This window comes from Vicia villosa, unplaced genomic scaffold, assembly GCF_029867415.1.
Source record: "Vicia villosa cultivar HV-30 ecotype Madison, WI unplaced genomic scaffold, Vvil1.0 ctg.000418F_1_1, whole genome shotgun sequence".
NCBI lineage: Eukaryota > Viridiplantae > Streptophyta > Magnoliopsida > Fabales > Fabaceae > Vicia > Vicia villosa.
In genome coordinates this window covers 543,198-567,232 of record NW_026705196.1, presented here as the reverse complement: position 1 = coordinate 567,232, position 24,035 = coordinate 543,198, and the positions used below count along the sequence as shown (strand labels likewise).

The window sequence follows — 24,035 nt, the reverse complement described above, 5'->3', positions numbered from 1 at the left end:
GCCTTGGGTGAAGATGGTAAAGCAACAATTGGAGGATATGTCGACTCTGATTATGCAGGTTGTATGGATTCCAGAAAATCTATTTCTGGATATGTTTTCACTATGTTTGGCACAGCAATTAGTTGGAAAGCAAAACTTCAGAAGGTTGTTGCACTATCAACCACTGAAGCAGAGTATATTGCCTTAACTGAAGCTGTGAAAGAAGCATTGTGGCTCGAAGGTTTTGCGAAGGAGCTGAAACTTCAAGGTCGAGGTATCACTGTTAAATGTGATAGTCAAAGTGCAATACATCTGTCGAAGAATTCAGCCTATCATGAGCGGACTAAGCACATTGATGTGAGGCTGCATTTCGTCAGAGGAGTAATCGAGCGTGGAGAAGTCCAAGTGCTGAAGGTTTCGACTGAAGACAATGCTGCTGATATGATCACCAAGACATTGCCGAGTTGCAAGTTTTTCCACTGTATGCAGTTGATAAAGCTACATGAAGAAAGCTAGTTTGTTCCCTTGATGTTGTAGAGTTAGATCCAAGGTGGAGATTTGTGAGATATTGGATCGAACTCTAGTATGGTCGAAGGGTAGCTTCTTGGTTCGACAGGTTTAAACATGAAGTCGAAGGTTGTTCACATGCTTGTGTCGAAGATGCTAGGGTTGTTAGCATGTTAAATTAAGTTTTAGTGTTTAAACCCTAATTTGTTAAGTTAGCTTGTTTATCAAGTTGGCTTGTGTAACGGGCCTTGTGGAAAAAACCCATTAGTTAGTATGTTAGGTTTTATTATAAATAGCATACTAGTCTCTCATCATTGCTAAGCTGCAAATCCTAATTTAGGGTGATATGGGTTATTTGTTATTCTTGTAAACTTGTAATCTTGTTTTAAGAGAAAATAAAAGAATAACAGTTATAACCAATTCTTGTGTTCTTCTTATCTTCCCTAATTCTCATTATACTTTGTTCTTGACATCGTTTTTCACAACAATTTTGATTAAATAATAATATTGTCATTTGTTAAATGACTGTGAAATTTATTTGTTAAATGCTTATCAAATTTATTTGTAATTTATTTTTATATTATCATGTATAATTTAACAAAAAAATTTGAATCCGAGAACAAATCACTCTAACAAATACTATTATAGCAATAATAATAATTATAATAATAATAATAATAATAAGTAGGATTATAAATAGCAAACAAAATAGACAAAAAGAAAATTCTAAACTAACTTATGATTACTAGTGTTTTTATTGCATATAACAAAGTGCATAACTAACATGTTACGCACGATATTGAGTACACACATAATTCACATCGACGCAGGACAACATACCGATGCAGTCTTAGCTATGTATACTCTTAGCTATGTATACTGCATATTATTATTTATTTATTTATAAATTTATTTATTTATTTTTATTTATATATAATGTCCTTGCTGCGTGTTGGAGAAAGGGAATTTAACAGTTTTTAGTGCACCAACAGCGAAAATCATCCCTGCACCTGCCACTAAGTAAGTGCTCTTTCTCCTTGCAATGCTTGTTACAGTTACCATCTGGGATGCATGGTCCCTTGAATGTGTCAGACAGATTCTCACAAGTTTTTGCTTCAGTCACCGCTATTTCTTCTGCATCAATAAACCAATAAAACAAATATTAGTTATAAAGTAATAAATATGAATATTGAACTAAGCAATAAAGATTACTTACGTGCAACAAAGAGAACGAGGAAGAGGAAGGACAAGGCAGCTACTGCTTTCTTCTCCATGGCTTAAGTAGTGATAGGAATATATAAACTTAATATATATAACTCACTTTACTTAATGTGTTATAAGTGTGTTTGATATATATGTGAAGATCGTAAGACATATATATAGCCCCATGGAGCTTGACTAGTAAGAGTTTTTACAATATATATCTTGAAAATCAAAATCCAGAAGATTGAAGAAACCGCAAGAAACCGATATGTGGCAACATATTTTATCACCGAGTTTGTATTGTCATGGTGTAGAGTCAACAATGTGGGGCGTTTCCTGGGGAGCTTATCAACATAAAATAAATGACATGGGATACAAATAGTAGTTTTTGTTTTATTTATTAAGTACTACGTGATATAATTCAATATAATAAAATTTATTATAATCAAAAAAACAAAATACGAATGAAATAAGTTTCTTTTTTTTTAATTTTTAAAATATATTTTGAAAAAATCTATCAAATATCTTTATATTTTCTTCTCTATAGCAGTTTTAAAAGTTAAATTATCAAACATATTTTATTTTTTGAATTTTAAAACAATTCTTTAAAATTTTTATAGAATAATTTTTGAAAACTAAAAGCTAATACTCACTCATATAAATTTTAATTTTTTGTATCACTTTTGATTTCTTAATACAAGAAGGAAACGATCTTTTACAGAAAATTTAAAAATCTTACGAATAATAATATCTTACGAATAATAACGTTGTATCTTTTAAATGTATGAATATAATTTTTAAGTGGATTGATTTGCAATAAAATAACTAGTGTTTTCTTTTTATGACTAATAAATTTTATTGTGCTTGATTGATTGGATTAAAGTTTTGGATTGGTATCTTAACTTCCTTTTAATTTCTAATCTCTCAAAGCTTTTTGATATCCATAGTTTATTAGTCGTAATTATTAGTGTTGCTGTTAATGTGGAGATCGGAATGTCCTAACACATTTTCTTTCTCTATATTTATGCTCTCTTTTTCATCTAAAGAATGAAATTGTTTTTTATATAAAAAATAATAGTAATATAATAATAATAATAATAATAATAATAATAATAATAATAATAATAATAATAATAATAATAATATTGCATCTAATTCGCTCTATTACACATTAATTATCTTTATACTCTAATTCACAATGTGATTATTTCACAAACACACCATATTTCTTATTACAAATGTTAAATAGATCCATTAAACTAAAATACATCCAATCCATCCACCATATAAAAAATAAGTCAATGAATGGATTAAATCCATCCATTTATATACATGTATAGATTCAATCTATCCAACACATTTTGATAAACCAATGAATTATTTTTATTTTATACTTTAAATCCATTAAATCCATTTTATTTTACCCCGCTTCGGTAATGCATTTCCGAAATATTCTTTTTTTCAAAATTTTTCCAGACTTCGGAAGTGCATTTCTGAAAAAATCCCAAAAATTGGGATTTTGACTAATTCGGAGATGCATCTCCGAAATAACAAAAAAAAATCTAAAAAAATCCCAAAAATTAATTTTAGGATATTAATTAATTCACATATCATAAATTTGATATAATTTATGAATAATGAATAATAATAATTACATATTTTGATATAATTTATGAGTTATGAATAATAGTTATTATATATTTCTATCCTAATTCATATTTTAAAATTTAAAATAATTTTAATTAAAAAAATTAAAATAATTTCACTTACAAAATAAGTTATAATTTTTTATTTATATATTTATAATAATTGTTATATATTTATAAAAAAAATTAAAAAAATGAGTGTTTTAATTTATATATTTATATAATAATTATAATAATTTTTATATATTTATAAAATTTATTATATATTATATATTTATATAATAATTATAAAAATTAAAGAAATGAGTGTTTTAATTTATAATAATTATTATATATTTATATATTTATATAGAGGAGGGCTCAAGTTACACCAATATATTACACTTATAATTACACTCATTTATAACCTTTGATATTATTTTAATTCACTGGTTAGAAACAACAAGTTAGTGATTCATGATTCTTACTTAAAATAGTTTTTTCTACTTTTGGTAATATATAATTTTTATCTTATCAAATCATAATTAATTCTTATAAAATTAAATAAATCTCTCCAACTTTTTCTAACACATAAATAAATTTTATTTTTATAAAAAATACGTGCATAAATAATGAACAATTAATTAAAGTAAATAATAAAATTATTTCAATTTTAAATAGAATAAAAACTAATGCTCAAAATGTGCATAAATAATGAATAATAAGCACATAAATGTTACAATTATATTTTTTTTCACAATAAAATACAATTATATATTATATATTTATATATTTTACTTACAAAATTAATAATTATGATTATATATTTATATATTTCTATTCTGATTCATAATTAAAATAATTTTAATAAAATAATTTTTAACTTTAAAATTGTTTAGGAAATTTTGATTCACCTTAATTTTATTGATTTACCTTCATTTTATTGATTCACTTTCATTTTATACCTATTAATTGTATTGATTCACCTTGATTTTAATTTTTTAATAATTATTAAATCATTTCGGAAGTGTATATCCGAAACATTCCAAGACCAATTTGGTCTTGGAATATTTTGGATATGCATCTCCGAAAACACCTCCCTCTCCCAAAAAAGGGGTGTTTTCGGAAATGCATCTCCGAAAACTCAAAAAAGGGGGTGTTTTCGGAAATGCATCTCCGAAAACACCTTTTTTTTCGTGTTTTCGGAAGTGCATTTCCGAAAACACCTTTTTTTCCAATAAAAATACGTTTTCGGAAATGTATTTCCAAAATAAGGGGTATTTTGGTAATTTCGCCAGAGGTGGGTAAGAAGGTTAGGAGGTGGGTAAAGAAATTTTCAAATCAAATATCGAGTTTTTTTTCAAAAAAAAGATTTTTTGTGGAAAAATAAAAATTGTATTTTTTTGGAAAAACGAAATAATCGGGTTTTTTTTTCGAAAAAACAAAAAAGCGATGTTTTTCGCAAAAACAAAAAATCGAGGTATTTCAGAAGAAAAAAAACGGTTTATTTAAAACGAAAAAAATCGAGTTTTTTTGGAAAAACAAAAAATTGACTTTTTTCGAAAAATGAAAAATCGAGTTTTTTTCGGAAAAATGAAAAAATTGAGGTTTTCGAAAAATCAAGTTTTTTCGATAAAGCAAAAAATCGAGTTTTTTCCAAAAAACATAAATCGAGTTTTTTTGTAAAAACCAAAAAGTCAAATTTTTTTCAGAAAAATGAAAAACCCGAGTTTTTTCGGAAAAACGAAAAAAGTTGGGTTTTTTTTAGAAAAATGAAAAATCGAGTTTTTTCGTAAAAATGAAAAGTCGAATTTTTTTTAGAAAAAAGAAAAAGTCGAGTTTTTTTCGGAAAAATGAAAATTTCAGTTTTTTTCCGAAGGCGTAATTGGGGCGTCGAAGCACTGTATTCAGGCCATTATTGGCCATAATTCTTTCGATCATGGTAGTTAGATTATTTTCCGCCACCATGTTATCTTGTCTAACCCTGTGAATTATTTCATCTGCATTTTGTTCCCTATTAACCATGACTCCTAGGTTGTTCTTCAGGGATTTGCTGTCGAACTCCTTGTTGTTCTACCCCTGTCCCCATGTCTCTTTCGATAACATTTTGTCTGGGTGGCTGTATTTGGTTAATAGTTGGTTCCTCCTGGGTTTCGACACGATTTCGTCTACGTTGGCATGTCGAATTGGGAGCCCCAAAGAAATCTGCTATACGCGCCATTTGCGCTGATAATTGTTGGTAGGACTGGGTGTTGTCCTGATTAGTTCTATTTATGTTTTGGATTAAAGGAGAGAATATGTTCTTTATCTCTTTAGCAAGAATTCCAACCATGTCATGGTTGCTTGCATCCATTTGTTGCTTAAACGCTGCCTGATTGTTAGTAGTCAGTGTAGGCAATTGGTTTGATGGACCTTGGTTTTGTGCACTTCGACCCACAGAGCCAACGTTTTGGATTGATGAAAAAGTAGCCAAGTTAGGTTGTGTATATGTGGGCGCACCCGTGTGTAATTCTGCCATGTAAGAAGATGGCATTCCATATGGCTATTGTTAGAACAAGATTTGTTCTGATCAATTATCTTAGTTTTGATGATAACAATAATATGAATTTTGCTTAAGATAATATGGTACTCTAATCCAATGCAATTTCCTTTTCAGGAAATATATAAAGAGTATGCATAATTCTGCGCTCAGAAGCTTTGTCTCAAAAGGTTCAGCATGCAACATCAAAACATGGTCTGGCAAGACATCAGAAGATGGTCGAAGCAGAATCAGAACATGGGTCTATGGAAGCATCAGAAGAACATGAGATCAGAAGCAGAAGCACTGAAGTTCTGATGGTATCACGCTCAGAAGCACTTCAAGGTCAGAAGATCAGAAGATGCTTTGCACCAAGCTGTTTGACTCTGATGATATTCAAACGTTGTATTCACAAACATCAGATCAGAAGAAAGTACAAGTGGCAGGCTACGCTGACTGACAAAAGGAACATTAGAAGCTATTAAAGGCAACGTCAGTAGACACAGCGTGAACAAGGCTCGAGGTAGTTGACAAAAGCGTATAACATTAAATGCGATGCTGTACGGAACACGCAAAGCATTAAATGCACTCAACGGTCATCTTCTCAAACGCCTATAAATACGAAGTTCTGATGAGAAGCAAGGTTAACGATTCTGGAACAAAACAACTCATACTAACTTGCTAAAACTCTGTTCTACTCAAAGCTCAGAATCTTCATCTTCATCAAAGCTCACTACATTGTTGTTGTAATATATTAGTGAGATTAAGCTTAAACGTTAAGAGAAATATCACTGTTGTGATTATAGCTTTTAAGAAGCATTGTAAAACTCTTATTTGATTACATTAAGTTGTAAGGAACTAGAGTGATCAAGTGTTGATCAGAATACTCTAGGAAGTCTTAGCTTGTGTCTAAGCAGTTGTAATTAGAGTGATCACGTGGTGGTCAGGATACTCTAAGAAAGTCTTAGCTTGTGTCTAAGCATTTGTTCCTGGAGTGATCAGGTTGTGATCAGGATACTCTAGAAGACTTAGTTGCGGACTAAGTGGAAAACCATTGTAATCCGTGCGATTAGTGGATTAAATCCTCGGTTGAGGTAAATCATCTCTGCGGGGGTGGACTGGAGTAGTTTAGTTAACAACGAACCAGGATAAAAATAACTGTGCAATTTATTTTTATCAGTCAAGTTTTTAAAGCTACACTTATTCAAACCCCCCCTTTCTAAGTGTTTTTCTATCCTTCAATTGGCATCAGAGCGCCGGTTCTAAGGTGCAAACATTTAACCGTGTTTAGAAAAGATTCAGGAAGAGAAAAACGCTTCAGTAAAAGATGGCTGGTGAATCTCAAGCAAATCCAACTCCATCTACATCTGGCTCTGCTGAGAAATACAATGGTAACAATGGTTATACTAGACCACCAGTATTTGATGGTGAAAACTTTGAATACTGGAAAGATAAACTGGAAAGTTGCTTTCTTGGTGTATATGCTGATCTATGGGATCTTCTGTTGGATGGTTACAAACATCCTGTTAAAGCTACTGGTGTAAGGCTCACGAGAAGCGAAATGAGTGATGAACAAAAGAAAGATTTCAAGAATCATCACAAATGCAGGACTGTTTTGCTGAATGCTATCTCTCATGCTGAGTATGAGAAGATATCTAACAGGGAAACGGCCCATGACATATATGAGTCCTTGAAGATGACTCATGAAGGAAATGCTCAAGTCAAGGAGACCAAAGCTCTTGCACTAATCCAGAAGTATGAAGCCTTCAAGATGGAGGATGATGAAGACATTGAAAAGATGTTTTCAAGATTTCAAACTTTGACTGCTGGATTGAGAGTTCTCGACAAAGGCTACACCAAGGCTGATCATGTAAAGAAGATCATCAGAAGTTTGCCCAGAAGATGGGGCCCAATGGTGACTGCATTCAAGATTGCCAAGAATATGAATGAAGTCTCTTTGGAAGAGCTTATCAGTGCCTTGAGAAGCCATGAAATTGAGCTGGACGCAAACGAGCCTCAGAAGAAAGGTAAGTCTATTGCATTAAAATCTAATGTTAAAAAATGCACTAACGCTTTTCAGGCAAGAGAAGAAGATTCTGAAGAATCAGAATCTGAAGAAGAAGATGAACTGTCCTTGATCTCCAGAAGGCTAAATCAACTCTGGAAGAACAAGCAAAGGAAGTTCAGAGGCGTCAGAAGTTCAAAGAAATTTGAACGTGGAGAATCTTCTGATGACAGAAGATCTGACAAGAAGAAGGCTGTCTGCTATGAGTGCAATGAGCCTGGACATTACAAGAATGAGTGTCCGAAACTTCAGAAGGAGAATCCCAAGAAGAAGTTTCATAAGAAGAAAGGTCTTATGGCAACCTGGGATGAGTCAGAAGATGATTCAGACTCTGAAGATGAGCAGGCTAACTGTGCGCTGATGGCGACAGAAGATGATGGATCAGAATCTACATCAGAATCAGATTCTGAAGAGGTATTTTCTGAACTTACTAGAGATGAGTTAGTTTCCAGTCTAACAGAACTTCTGGAATACAAGTCTCAGGTTAGTCTCAAATACAAAAAGCTGAAAAAGCTATTTGAATTTGAAACAAAGAAGCTTGAGTTGGAGATTTCTGAATTAAAAGAAAAACTTTTAAAATTATCCAATAATGTTGGATCTCCTTCTGATTCAGAAAAATCCACTCCTAGTCTAAACCATATTCTGAAAGAATATGATTTAAGTTTCAGGAAGTTCTTATCTAGAAGTATTGGCAGAAGTCAGCTAGCTTCTATGATATATGCTGTGTCTGGAAACAAAAGAGTTGGCATTGGTTATGAGGGTGAAATCCCATACAAGCTTGAATCTGTGGATGATATGAAAATATCATACAAGCCTCTGTATAACCAATTTAAATTTGGCCACTCCCATGATATTAAGCACACATCACATGCACAAAGCTTTCACGTAACACACACTAAGAAGCATGTGACACAACCTAGGAAATATCATGAAACTAACATTAAGAATTATCATGCTGTTCCTCCTACTGCTTACAATGTTAAACCCAAGTTCAATCAGAACTTAAGGAGAACTAACAAGAAAGGACCCAAGAAGATGTGGGTACCAAAGAAAAAGACTATTTCTTTTGCAGATTCTCTTGGCGACAAAGAAGATAAAAGTCAACATGTAGTGTCACCTGGACTCAAGTTGGTCTCAACACTTGAAGGGAAGAAGTACTGTCTTCCAAGTTCTGGTACTTAAATCTGTTGAAGAAACTATGTTTGTAGGAGATCAGAAAAGAAAGTTTATTAGTCTTGGAACCATCTGTTTTGTTTGTTTCTAAAGCAATGGTGTTTCGTTCTTGATTATTCTGAATGCTCTAAATGCTACAGAATATACAATATTGAAACATTGATTGTGGACGAATCAATAAATATCTGGTTTGATGATAAACTTGTTTCTGATGAAACAAAGCAGCTTAAGAATTTCTGCAGATACAGTTTTGTCTTATCAGAAGCTGCAAAACAAAGAAGTGAATCTTCAGAAGCTGTGTATATCAGAAGTAATGGATCAGAAGATCATTCATATTTACATCAGCACACTTCAGAAGGAGCGTTTCCAGAAGAGAAACCTGATCAATTCAGAAGCAGTGATCGGAATCAGAAGGCGTAAAGCCTATTGAATATTTCACACCTGTCATCCATTATCTGATGGTGAACACGTGTCTGTGCAGTTAGTACAAAGCGTGCAGTTGAAAAGACGCCGACCTAGGTAACTGTGTTAAATCATTTCATTTACCACGTTCTCTCACCTAACGTCACTTATCAATAAATGAAAATTGATTCCTCTTGATTCTGTAACTGTTCATTTTCTAATCTTATTGCATTTTTTTTAAATTCGTCTCTATATATTCTTTTCAAATCATCTCATATATCTTTTTCGCTCCTAGTCTCTCTTTCTTCTTGCATACTTTTCTTTTGAAATCTTCTTAGTCGCTTCTAAAACCCTAACCGAAAACCCAGAATTTTGTTCTTCCTAGCTGTCCATTCTATTTCAATGGCTGCTTCTTCATCTCAAAATGTTGATTCATCTACCCTTCTCCATATTTAAGATGAAGTTAATCAGGAACTCACTCCAGTTGTTGCGTGCTCCATTCCTAAGGATAGATTAGACGTTTTATGTGAACTTATGGTTGATTTTGATAACATTGAAGAACATGATTTTCATCTCAAAGAAGATATAATTTTTCAAGGATGGACTTCTTTGTTTGCTGAGTTCTGTGGACCAGTCTACCCAGATCTTGTCAAGGAATTCTGGGTACATGCAGTTGTCGCTCCAAAATCTATATTGTCTTTCGTCCATGGAAAGTTTGTGATAGTAACTGAGAACATCTTAAGGGTGATGTTTGATTTGAGAAACGCTGAAGGAGCTTTTGAAATCGATAAAAGGGAAAATTGGGAAGATGTTTTATCTACTCTCTACCCAGACATAAATGAAACAAAGAATGTCAAGGATTTGAGAGATCTCTACAAAATCTGGACCAAAATTCTCCTTGGGTGTTTCTATCACAGGAAAGGGACACATGCTTCTGACTTCATCAACAATGAGCAAAAATACATTTTGTACTGCATTGCCACTAAGAAGAAGGTTGATGCTATCTACATTATCTTCAACCATATGTGGAAGGCTGTGAAGGAGTCCAGAAATGCCTTCAGAGAAAAAAATTGTACCATCATTCCGTTTGGTAGAATTATCTCAAATCTTCTGGTTCATTCCAAGATTGTTGAGAACCTGGAATCTGAAGGTATTATCAAAGACCTTGCTGTCACAAATGGGGCCTGTCTGAATGCCTTCACTTTAAAGAAGATGAAAGTGATTAAGGCTATCATTAAAACTCCTCAACCTCTTGCTGGAACAAGAATCAGAAGAGAACCAGTTCTAGCTGAATTTAAAACCTTCTTCAATAGTGAGGTACCAAAAGTCAGAACTAGGTATCTGAAGTCTCAAAAAGAGGACAAAAGTCTTAAAGATCAAGAGAAAGGTGCTCCAATTATAGTGAATCGCAAGAAGGAAGAAAGGACCAAAAGAAAGTTTGATCATCCTGCTGCTACCACCGAGAAAGAAGTGGTCCCAGAAGAAGTCATTGCAAAAGTTGTTAAGGCTGTTTCTGATGATTTTGTGAAGAAAAAGAAGGAAGCTGAGAAAAAGAAGAAGAAGTCAAATAACAATGCTGAGATTGTTGAAGTTGTTGAGAAGAAGAAAACCAGAAAAAGGAAGATGATTCTTCAAGAATCTGATGAAGAAAATGTCTCTCAAGAGGCTGAGAATCTAACAGAAGTTCTGGCATATGTCAGAAGGAAAGAAATCTCTAGCGGCAAGGCAAAGATTATTGAAAAGCCGAAGAGTAAGAAGCAAAAGAAGACTGAGGATGTGGCCAAAGCTTTTCTGAGAGGTTCCAAAGGTATATGCATTTCTGAACCTGATTCTGCTCCTGCTATTCATTCAGAAGTTGCACCAATAGAGGTTGTCCCTACACCTGAACCAGAAAAAGCCACATCAGAATCACCTGTTTTTGTCCATGTTCTTACACCTCCATCTTCTCCTATAACCATTCCTTCCTCTCCACCTACCATCAATCCTGTTCTGGATATACCACCCCTTCAAACTCTCTTTCCATCTCAATCTTCTCCCAATGCCACCTTTGAACACACTCCCTCCACCTCTCAAAACAACCTTTGTGATTCTCCTCTTCCAACCTCTGCATCACATGAGCAGCTGCTCCGTGATTGCAACTACACTCCCAAGCCTCGTCCTGAAGCTGAAATGGTAGTGTTAGATTCTGATACTGAAGCAGAATCTTCTTATAGGTTGGATAGAGAACCTCATCCGTACTTCACTTCCAACCCTGCCTTTTCAAAAACCCAAATAAAATTCCGCCCTGTATACCCTATTGGTGTAGTTTTTGAAAAAATAAAGAGGAATCTCAGAAGTATCTTTGATACTCTCAGAATTGCTGAAAGTTCTGGATTGAATGATGTTGCTATGCGGAACTTCTGGAGGATCTTTCGCAGAGAATCAGATGCTCTGTTTTTAGAACTTCAGGAAGCCTGTGTAGCTGCTGCCCCACGGCCTCGTGGAATTCTGAGGAATTATGAAGACTTCTGGTTTGCTAGTCTCAAAGGAAGACATCTGTTGGAAGAGAAGCCCTTCTTGGATGAGATGGAACAATTAAGACTGGCTGCTGAAATGGAAGCAAATCCATGCAGGGATATTGTTATCTTTATTCCTGATCATCCTGTTCTGCTCGGAGACTTCAAGACTCTCTTTAACTATCTGAGGGAAAACCCTTCTAAGAAAGACCCAAGCTTGGTCATTCCGGAAGTTGTTGACCCACCAGAAGTTGAAGGTCCTTCTGCTCCCAGGAATCTAGCTGCCATTCTTCAGGCACTTGAGAATGGAGACTCGGAAATTCCTGCTGCAGAATATGGAGATGCTTCTATGCAAGAAGCAGATGTTGAAGATCATGTTGCTGAATCAGATCCTGTTAAGGAAATCCCTGCAAATGATCTATCCATGGAAGCTACAGATCAAGTTGCTATTCCTGTGGTTGAAAGCGGTGAAACTTCTTCTGATCAATCTTCTCGTCTTGCAAGGACTCTGGAAGAAATTCAGAAGAGACAGGATGAGCAAAGCTCACTCAATGCTGAGTTTAGAACTTTCATGGTGAGGCAAGATGGACACAACAATGAGGTTCAAGAGATGCTGGCCAAGATCCTGTCAAGGCTAGGGCCATCTTAGATTGAGTCTGTGTTGTTTCTTTCTTTTTGCTGCATCTGTTTTTGTGCATCTTGTCTTCCTTCTCTGCGTGTACGTCTGTACCTGTTGTTTGAACTTCAATGAAATCATCCTTTTTCCTCCGTGTGTTTCTTTTTGTGTGTCTCTGAATCTTTTCTGTTGTTTTTGATGATGTGACAAAAAAGGGGGAGAAATACGTGATAAATGATTTGATTTAATTAGTTGCTTTTACTAACAAGAACTGCAAGTTCTATATGGTTTAAGTGTTTTGCAGGTATAAAGAAGTGAAGAGAATCTTCAAAGCAAAACCATAAGAAGCGTTATTCTGTAAAAAGAATAAGCTAATGGAAACTGAAGCAAGCTGAGTGCTGTCAAGCTTCAGAATCAGAAGCACTGATAATAGAATTTGATCCAAAATTTGTCTATTTGCTTTGACAAAATTCTATTTGCTCTGATACATTATTTTAGCCTATATGGCTCTGATACATATCATGTGTTCTAATATACATTTTATGTCCTGACTCGTTCATACTGACTTTTGTCGTTTAGTTTTTGTTCTGTAACATTTCAGGATGTAGAGATGCTCTGATGATGCTCTGGTACATTCAACAATGTTCTGATACAAATCTAGCATGAAGTGATGTTGGTAGAAATTCAAAGCTCTGAAGCTATCCGAGGGAAGCAGAAATCAGAAGCTGTGAATGTTCTGAAGATCAAAGAAATTCAAGTTCTGAAGCTGTCCTAGATGGAAGCAGGAATCAGAAGTTGTGAATGTTCTGAAGATCAAAGAAATTCAAGTTCTGAAGCTGTCCTGAATGGAAGCAGGAATCAGAAGCTATGAATGTTCTAGGGATCTAAAGAAATTCAAGTTCTGAAGCTGTCCAATGGAAGCAGAAGTCAGAAGCTATGAATTCTCTGAAGACAGAAGCTTATGTGATCGTCTCTACCGAAATAATCAGGGAAGTATTTTATTAAAGTTCTTCGAGTATTTACTTCAGGGGGAGATTATTTATCTCAGGGGGAGATTGTTAATCTCAGAGGGAGACATATTCACATGCTTATGCTATAGCTGTGTAATTTGTCTTTTGCCGTCTGCTCTTTCTGATTGCAAATTCATATCATTTATATATGTTTTTGTCATCATCAAAAAGGGGGAGATTGTTAGAACAAGATTTGTTCTGATCAATTATCTTAGTTTTGATGATAACAATAATATGAATTTTGCTTAAGATAATATGGTACTCTAATCCAATGCAATTTCCTTTTCAGGAAATATATAAAGAGTATGCATAATTCAGCGCTCAGAAGCTTTGTCTCAAAAGGTTCAGCATGCAACATCAGAACATGGTCTGGCAAGACATCAGAAGATGATCGAAGCAGAATCAGAACATGGGTCTATGGAAGCATCAGAAGAACATGAGATCAGAAGCAGAAGCACTGAAGTTCTGATGGTATCACGCTCAGAAGCACTTCAAGGTCAGAAGATCAGAAGATGCTTTGCACCAAGCTGTTTGACTCTGATGATATTCAAACGTTGTATTCACAAACATCAGATCAAAAGAAAGTACAAGTGGCAGGCTACGCTGACTGACAAAAGGAACATTAGAAGTTATTAAAGGCAACGTCAGTAGACACAGTGTGAACAAGGCTCGAGGTAGTTGACAAAAGCGTATAACATTAAATGCGATGTTGTACGGAACATGCAAAGCATTAAATGCACTCAACGGTCATCTTCTCAAACGCCTATAAATATGAAGTTCTGATGAGAAGCAAGGTTAACGATTCTGGAACAAAACAACTCATACTAACTTGCTGAAACTCTGTTCTACTCAAAGCTCAGAATCTTCATCTTCATCAAAGCTCACTACATTGCTGTTGTAATATATTAGTGAGATTAAGCTTAAACGTTAAGAGAAATATCACTGTTGTGATTATAGCTTTTAAGAAGCATTGTAAAACTCTTATTTGATTACATTAAGTTGTAAGGAACTAGAGTGATCAAGTGTTGATCAGAATATTCTAGGAAGTCTTAGCTTGTGTCTAAGCAGTTGTAATTAGAGTGATCACGTGGTGGTCAGGATACTCTAAGAAAGTCTTAGCTTGTGTCTAAGCATTTGTTCCTGGAGTGATCAGGTTGTGATCAGGATACTCTAGAAGACTTAGTTGCGGACTAAGTGGAAAACCATTGTAATCCGTGCGATTAGTGGATTAAATCCTCGGTTGAGGTAAATCATCTCTGCGGGGGTGGACTGGAGTAGTTTAGTTAACAACGAACCAGGATAAAAATAACTGTGCAATTTATTTTTATCAGTCAAGTTTTTAAAGCTACACTTATTCAAACCCCCCCTTTCTAAGTGTTTTTCTATCCTTCAGCTATTCCCTCCAGGGCCTGAAACTCTCAAAACCTGATGGCCTATGGGTTGCAGGTTGTGCCTGGTTTCCAAAATATGTCGAAAATGGACCACCCTGAGTACTTGATGGAATCTCTGTGGTACTCACAAAAGGGGGCGTTGTGGTCGAACTAATTATGGGTATTGTCCCACTGGACATTGGTATAGAAACTTTTGTAGCCATAGATCCCGCAGACGTTGGAATGGCATGTGGACTATTTATGGCCATAGATCCTGTCGATGTAGGGCGGTCTGTGATTCCTGTAACACCCATAATTTCAGTTTATTAATTTAATTTGGATTTGAATTAAATAATTGGAATTTTAGTATTTTAATTGGATTTAATTGGAAAATGATGGAATAAAGGCTATTGGGCTTATGGTGTGATGTTAGTAAAAGAGGGGTGCTATATTGGTTAGGCCTTTTACTAAGTTGTGATATTTTACTTTTATTTTATTTTCATAAAAAAAGAAAAAAGGAACCATTTGGGGAGAAAGGAAGAACACGTGAAAAGAGCAAGAGAAGAGAAAGAGGCAAGAACGTGAAACCGGAAGGAGAGCATTCAAGAAATTCATCGAGGTAAGGGGGGACTCTTCCTTTTAGTATCTCTTATGTGGTCTTAGGTGATAGGTAGATTGATGTATGGTTTGGTTCAATTAGATATTGGGATTGTGAGGTTAGGGTGTTATAATTGGATTGAATTGATGATAATTGTGTGAACTAATTGGCTAATAATGAGTTTGGATGATGTTTTATGGTGTATAATTGAATGTATGATGATTATATGCCTGTATGTGATGTCTGGAATCGTTTTTGGGTGAAAAGGATGTGAAATCGCAGGGTCTGTCGCAGACTTGGGGTTTGCTGAAATCGCAGGTCCGCTGAGCGGAGGGGGGTCCGCTGAGCGTAGGTCCCAACGTAGTTCGCTTCTGTTTGACGTCGCTTGAGGTCCGCTGAGCGGAGGTCTGAAGGATTTCGCTTCTGCCTTGCTCCGCTGAGCGAACCTTGCTGTGTGTGAATTTTTCCAAACTTTAAAATAACGTATCTTTTGATCCGTGAATCATTTCTTAGTGCCATTTTGGGCGTTGTGCAAGTAATTAAATGTTTTATATGATGAATGATGAATATTGGCAGTAGCCGATTTTATTTCTTTAAAACTCGATTTAATTACTTGATGAGAATTGAACATTGTGTGCATATGAGATAGGTGCGACAATGTGTTTGATGTGATGATGAATTGGTTGTAATTGTTATTATGATTGTGATGAATGCATGACTATTTGAATGATGTTGAAAACATGTACATACTTATTCGGTGATGTGGTGTTGAGATGAGTTGTTCATCGTGATTCGGTGTGTTTTTAGTATGTTATGTGTGTTTCATTCATTCATATGCATTTGATGATGGATCCAGTTGATGAGTGGATCGTTGGTGGACATATTTCCCATTGTGCGAAATTGTGTCGGTGAGCCGTATCTCGATGAGGCGTAGATCGGTTAGGTGGATTGATTCCACGGTTTATTGGTACCACATGCATAGTGTTAGTTGTGTCATATGCATTTTGTCATAACATGATCGTATGGATTTCTGTGTTATGTTGTAATCTATTATTGTGTGAATTAATGAATAATAGATGGGAATCTGAATATGTATAATTGGGTGAACGGTATATTATGATGCTTGTTACTTATGAATTGTATAATATTTACTAATTGAGAATGAGACTCACCCTTACATGTTGTCATTTTCAGATTGAGGATTAGCGGCATTAGTGCTTGGTGAGGATGACTCGTAGAGTTTATCCGTTTATGTTGGGTCGTGTCGGTCATGCTCTGATCTGTAACACTGGGGAACGATAGTTATAGAGTTTTTATGAAATTAATCCATTTTATTTAGTGTTGGATTATGATTCCATTTGGTTGTATTTGATGATGTTTCGTATTCCGCTGTGCTAAACATGATTATGTTTTGGTGAACCGTTTCCTAATGAAGCATGACTTTTACCTTAGTTGATTTAATTATTTTAAATAATTGTGGCACCCTTGTGCATATGTTTTTTTAACTCTGATTAATTATTAAATTGCCGCGGGGTTTAGAAGGGTGTTACAATTCCGACATGGAAGTCGAAACATTGGTTGTACTTGCAATAACCGTGCCTGACCCTTGTGGAGGATTTTGTCTTTCGTGATCATTGGTTGAATTAACCATTTTTCTATTATATTTTCGTTTAGGAATTGATTGAAAACTAATTGTATATTTACCACTCCTAAGGTTCATACAAGGTTTTGGTATACTCTAAACCTAGAAGACACTTCTTCTAAATCTAAAAGACAACTTTTCGACACGATCCCACTGGGCGTGCCAATTTGTTTACAGTGATTTCTGGTAAACAACCGCTAGTCTTCCAAATTATTAAATATATTTTGGTTACTCGCAGGATCGACTAGATTGATCCTAGGACATGTGTCGAAGTGTGTCTTTCATGATGATTGAATTCATATCCCTGAGTTTTACTTCTATAAGAAATACTTTAATCTATGGTTTGATGTAAAAGAAAAATATAAAGTGCAATGCAACGAAAGAAATTGCAGAAAGGAATTTGAAAGTAACTTGACTGTAAATGGAAATGACTTAAACTGGAAATGTAAATGTATTTAAATGACTTGTGTTTATAAAATAATGACAATTATTAGAAATACAAATGGTGTTATACATACATTCTCAGCGAAACTCTTTCTCTTACGCTTGGTACTTGAGTGACTTGTGAGTAATTTGTACAAAATGAACACACCTGGATCTTACTACTAAGACCCTTATTTATACTAATTCGACCCTAACGGTCTTACTCTAATGAGATGTCACGTTGCTTGTTTGCATGCGTTTCGAATCCCTGGAGTTTCCACGCGTCCTTCTAACTCAAACGAAATACTTTGAAATTCAAATATTCTCGCTTAGATTTCGAAAAACAGCGTGCCTTTACCAGTAATCGAAAATATATCAGAATATTCTAAGTCTTTTATCCCTTAGATTTCGAAGATAATCCATTTATGCCTTGTTTCGAATTAGGAAATAACTCTAACATATAGCAACTCTAAAAATAGCCATTTTAAATCCATTTTTCTTCAAAACATATAACTTCGAAGAACATAACCATCTTGTCGAAATCTTCAGCTAACACAATCATATAACATATCCTCTGTTCACCAAACCACCACAAGTCAGTGGTAAGACTGACCCTGTTAATCAAAGTCATATACCTTTTCATCTTAACTCTCTCAGCCTCATAAAATGTCTCGCAATCAAACTTAACCTATTTCCTAGTAATCTTTTTGTACCATGGATAAGTCTCCTTAAGAAACTCATTAAATATAACACCTTCCATAACAAAAAAAAAGGAAATTAATGACCTAGAATCATATGTGCTGCAATTTCTCTAACCCTAGCATGATTATATGTCCAGGTTTCCGAACTTGGAGTATTATCACCTATGTTTAACCTATATTGTGCAACCTCTTTGTCATTATTACCTTTCAATCTCAACTTTCTCTGAATACAAGATTCTAAATGTTTCTTACCATTAAATGTACCTTTCACCTCCACTTCTTAATCCCATCAGGACCTTCAACAAGAACCATTTCAGTATGAACAACAGACTTTTGGGGACGAGGAGCTTTACCAAAAGTATTTCTCTGACTCTGAGAACTCTAATCTTGGTCAACTTGAGGGATTGACCCATCAGTGTTGGCAGTATTTTGAGTGGGGTATTTTGAGTAAAATTATTATCAGTGGGGGTGGTTTAAGTAGTGGTATCAATTGGAACTGGAAGCTCCAAATCAATCATCTCGCCAATCTTTAAGTTTCCTCCATCCATTGTCTCCTCTTCCCCAATGTCACCAAGCAACATATCAATATCAAGTAGATCCATGGTTGGACTTGGAGTCAATGAGGGATCTTGAAAAGACATTGAACAAAACACAGTCAATCAAACAATAATGTAATATGAAATTAGAACAAAACTCAACTACACAAGCCCTCATAATTTATTAACAGATGACAGTCAATTATTCAAAACAGCAGTCGATCCTTTATTTATGACCAAAACTCAGCAACAACAAACCTTAATCCTTTATTATTATTAATCAAGCATGAAACACAAATCTCAGGTCAAAATTGTAACATGCATTTACAAAGCCTCCGAAACAAACTTTATTATTTAGGTCAGAAAGTAAGAAAATAGTTTAGGACAAAAAAATTGTATTGGTATTAAAAGATTCACCAAATGATTCAACTCAAACATGCATATATGATAAAGATAAAGCAGACTATAACAAAAATAACAAATAAAAAAATTTGAATACATTACAAGTTTGTGGAAGCCTCTGGAACAGATACACTCAACAACAATCACGGACGAAGAAGAAGAAGAAGAAGAACATGTACAGTACACTAAAGTGATTAGGTTGAACGTCATCATCGGATAGAGAGAGGGGGAGAGGAGGTCGTCAGAGGAAGGAGAGAGTGGGCGAGTGGGAAAAAGTGAAAAAAAATCTGAAAACAAAATTTATATTAACAGTCTCGGTTACCCATTGGATAAATGGTCCGGTTTTTCATTCGGGAAACGAATTAAATTTTTATCTATGACCGGTCCGTACTGATTATCAGTCGATCAAATGGGCCAAATCTACCGGTCCGGTTCTCGGTTCTGAGTTTTACTGTCGGTTACTCATTAAAGTTGATCGGCCATAGAAAAAAATAAAAAATTCTTATTCACCCTATACCAAAAATTGAATACAATTATCATAGATTAAAATCTATTAAGGCTTATAAAATTTAAATGATTAAATAAATAATTTTAAAAAATGATAAGTCAAATATAGCATTAACGTACTAAATAGTTGATTATAATATCCAATTTGTTATGTTAGGTAGAAAAATTACCACAACATAAATTTGTTTCTTTCTTTAACTATTATTTGAGTAATATATATATATATATATATATATATATATATATATATATATATATATATATATATATATATATATATATATATATATATATATATATATATATATATATATATATATATAATAGTAAAAGATAAACTATAATGTCTGTTTAATAGGTAGGCATACTTGTTAGTCAATCGCCGTTTATTTTTTATTACAGTTTAAAATTTCAATTTGGATTCTACATTTGAATAGTTTGGGAAAATCATCAAAAGGTTGCAAATAAATAAATAATTCTATGAAGCGGCGTCCACCAGCGGAGTGATAAAAACATTAACTATATGATACGTATGACCCTGGATTAAATATGATAATTTTAAGAAGCGTCTTGCTAACCAGTGCCCTCACGATAATGGTTAAGCATTTTAAAAAAAGAAAATATTTTATAAAAAATTTAATATTTTAATTTTTAAGACATTAAATACGCATATTATTAAGATAAATTTACTATTTTAAGGTCTTAACCATTGTCCTGATGGCACTAGTTAGCATTTTCCTTTTAAGAATGAAATAGATTTTTCCTAAAATTTTGTTTGGGAGTTGGAAGACGAGAGAAAGAAAAGGTTTATAAAATTGAAATTTTAAAAAAAAATTACATTTAAAAAAAATTGTGTAAAATGATAAAAGAGTATTAATCATTATTATTTTTATTGACGGTCTATGTCAACATATTTTCTGGTAGAGTATCATATCATCCTTAAATACCGGTTTATGATTCTCTTATTTGGCATTGATAAGGTTTGTCCTATTTGTCGTAAGGCGTGTTTGGATATATTTGGGAAACACGCTATTCATTGCAAATAGTTTTCGGGATTCAACTATTAACGTGACTTTGTTAGGAATATTCTATTTGATATATTTAAGCGAGTAAGAGTATTTGTGAAAAAAGATGTGTCTACGAATTTTTTGACTGACCTATAAGAGGGGAGACAGACTCTTAGGCCAGCAGATGTTCTGGTGTATGGATGGCTAAGAGAAATATGCATGTGTAGATTTGATCGGGAATTTGTTCGCTGGTGGGACTGAGGCCTGGAGCTTTTACTGTGGGACAGACAACTCTCACAGTAGCTTCAAGTAAAGTGGCCAAGCATGAGAAAACATGTTCCGACAATCAACATGTTTTTATACAATTTATCTTTGATACTTTTGAATTTCTAGCACCATAAGCGATGAATCTTTTACAGAGAGTACAAAAGTTCATGCATATCAATATTGTGTCACTTAGGACAATAAATGTAATTATAATAGGATTGATTTTGCCATCTAAAAAGGAATAACAATGTAGCTTGTTGTTTGTTTGCCTACTATTTTTGTATAATCTTGATTTTAACTGAGTAATAAATAGATCATTATAAATAGATCATTAATACTATAACACCATAAATTATATTTGGAAATTTTATGTAAGTCTTTCAAAACTCTTCTTTCAATATAAATTTTGAGTTCACCAAATTATGGGATTTTTAGTGTTATGAATAAAAATAAAGCTAACCAATCAATATATTTTCGTTATTTTTCACCAATCTTTTTTCAAAGCGCTCCCTTTAAACTCCCAAACAGATTGTAAGACTTTGTTTCATTGTTTCAGATTTCGGAAAGGAAAGAATTTTGTTTGAATTTGGAGAGAATAAAGAAAAGGTTTTGAAATTATTTTTAAAAAATATCAAAAAATTTAATATTTAAAAAATAATAATTTTATATAAAATAATAAAAGAGTTTATCATTAACCACTTTGGATCATATTAACATATTTTTTAGTTTTTAATATATTATAATAACATAAATTTTGAATAATTTATCTAATTCAAAACCCTTTTAAATCTTTCTTTACATATAATTTTTTAGTTTCTCTAAATTAAAAAATAAATTTAATATTTGAATAAATATAAATTTCTAAAACTCTCTCCACGTAAATTTTAAATTTTTTTTCACTCAGTCCTTTTTTTCAAAGTTCACGTATCCTTTCGTTATCAAATTCTCAAACTAAGCCTAAATAATTAAGTTTTCTAGTTTAAATGATTTTATTAAAATATTATTTAATAAATCAAATTTGAAAATAAATATAATATATATATATATATATATATATATATATATATATATTTTATTTCATATTATTTAATCTTAAATCAACCTTGCAAATCGAGCTTGTAAGATGAGTATTGTTTTACTTATAAGCATATCTCTGAGTCTTATTACATATAATTTAAGACTCTTTAATATCATAGCATGTTTAGTTTAATTGGATTTGGAGTAGTGATATAAGAGTACCATTTCAGATGAAATATTATCTTGGGGTATATTTATAAGTGAAAATAAGCATTATCTTATAGTCGATTTTATAAGGTTGAATTAGGGTTCAACAAAATTCTAATATTTAATTTCTATTGTATACCAAAAAATAAATTCTAGGAAATAATTGTATATACTATATTAGTTATGATTTAAAAAAAAAATTCTTTGGAGTGATGTGCAGGATAACTTTAAGATTTTATACACTAAGTGGTAACATATCTACAAGCCTAAACGAAAAAGGTAGCTTGGGTGCTCGAGATCTCTACTTGGTTGTCCTGACTTTCTTGACCAAATAGGTGGAGATCCTAATCTCGAGTGATTATGGTCTCTAGTGTTATATCTTATCGGTTAGGTATAGAGTTCATGCTATTCCTCCTTGTTGGGTGGAAATGTGTGTCTCTTATTAGATCCAAAGCATATAATTCTTCTTATTGATTTGAGAATAATATGAGATCTTCCTTTGCTTATGACAAAAAAATTGTTGTCAACCTAGTTTCATCTATCCAAAGAATATCTCTCTCCCAAAATAGTGATAGACTGATAGGTGGTGGCGACGAGCCAGGGATATAGTGTAGGGTTATAGTGTTTTTAGTTGCCTTGAATTTTTATATCTAACGAGCTAATTATCCCTACAGCGATATAATATGGACTTAATCCTTCTACCCATCAAAATTAATTGGGGTCATTTGTAAATTGAGTTAACAATATGATAGATAATTTATTCTTAACTATATAAAATTATTTCACATTGTCAACTGTCATTAAACTAATATTATACTTTTTGTTAAGAAAAATTTATAAAATTTATCAGAAAAACTTAAATAAAAATTTGATTTAAATACTTTTTATAAAATTTTATTTGTTATTAATATGTTTAAAAATAACTAAAAATTTAAAATTTCTTTATAACTTTATTTGAAAGATTAAAAATTTTAAAAATCACTTAAGCTTTAAAAAATAATTATAAATTTTAATAAAAATCATATTTGAAATATATTTTTTTGAAATGTATTTTTTGAAAAATTATATTATTTAGATATAATATATTTATGTTATTGAGGGTAAAAACTAGTCTTTAAATTTTTAAAAGATAAATTTAAAATATTTTCTAGTATTCAATAAAATAAAATATCAAAAAATCATTATTAAAAATACAAAAGCGGCCCTATATCTTTAGAGAAAAACTTGCATGGACACGCACATAAATCACAAGTGTTAGAAACAACCAATAAGAAAAGAGAGATTTTTAAATTTATTTAAAATTTAACTTCTTTTTTAATTAGATTCATGGGGTGGTTGTGATTGAGTAGGAGAGAGAAAAAAATATTTTTGTTTTTTAATTAATAAAAATTTGTGATTGGTTGTTTGTAAAACCAGTTGTTATGTTTGTGTTCATCCAAGTTTTTTCCATATCTTTATATGTTACTTTTAATTCCTTTACTTCCAAGTCTAGGCCTTTATAATCTACATTTATCCATTAGACGAGTTCCTGTCTTACTTTCTGTTACTATAACCAAAACAAATACCATGTATATGACAAACAAAATGGACCGAAAGTTATAGAATCCAAACATGAAAACGAAAATTATTGATTAATAAATTTTGGGTTAAATATACGATGTCCCCCTGCCACTGTGGCGAGTTTTGATTTTGCCCCCCTGAAGTTTTTTTTTTGTAAATCGCCCCCTATAAAACAAAGATTCTGTTTTCAGAAGCCCCTATCCCT

General features: G+C 32.9%; 1 protein-coding gene across 1 annotated transcript; it reads right to left on the bottom strand.

The window, feature by feature from the left end:
• Positions 1-1,210: 1,210 nt before the first annotated feature.
• Positions 1,211-1,862, bottom strand: LOC131628006 (defensin Lc-def). The gene is made up of 2 exons (XM_058898873.1): positions 1,703-1,862; positions 1,211-1,620 (listed from the first exon to the last, which is right to left on the bottom strand). Exons 1-2 carry the CDS (start codon positions 1,758-1,760, stop codon positions 1,454-1,456), a joined length of 225 nt encoding a protein of 74 aa, XP_058754856.1. The 5' UTR covers positions 1,761-1,862; the 3' UTR covers positions 1,211-1,453.
• Between the last annotated feature and the right edge of the window lie 22,173 nt (positions 1,863-24,035).

What these genes read in the sequence shown, in the direction of transcription:
- LOC131628006 (XM_058898873.1), bottom strand. Translation starts at nt 1,760, where the DNA reads ATGGAGAAGAAAGCAGTAGCTGCCTTGTCCTTCCTCTTCCTCGTTCTC. An exon ending in CCTCGTTCTCTTTGTTGCAC is followed by an intron (nt 1,621 to 1,702) that starts GTAAGTAATCTT and finishes TTATTGATGCAG; the next exon opens with AAGAAATAGCGGTGACTGAA.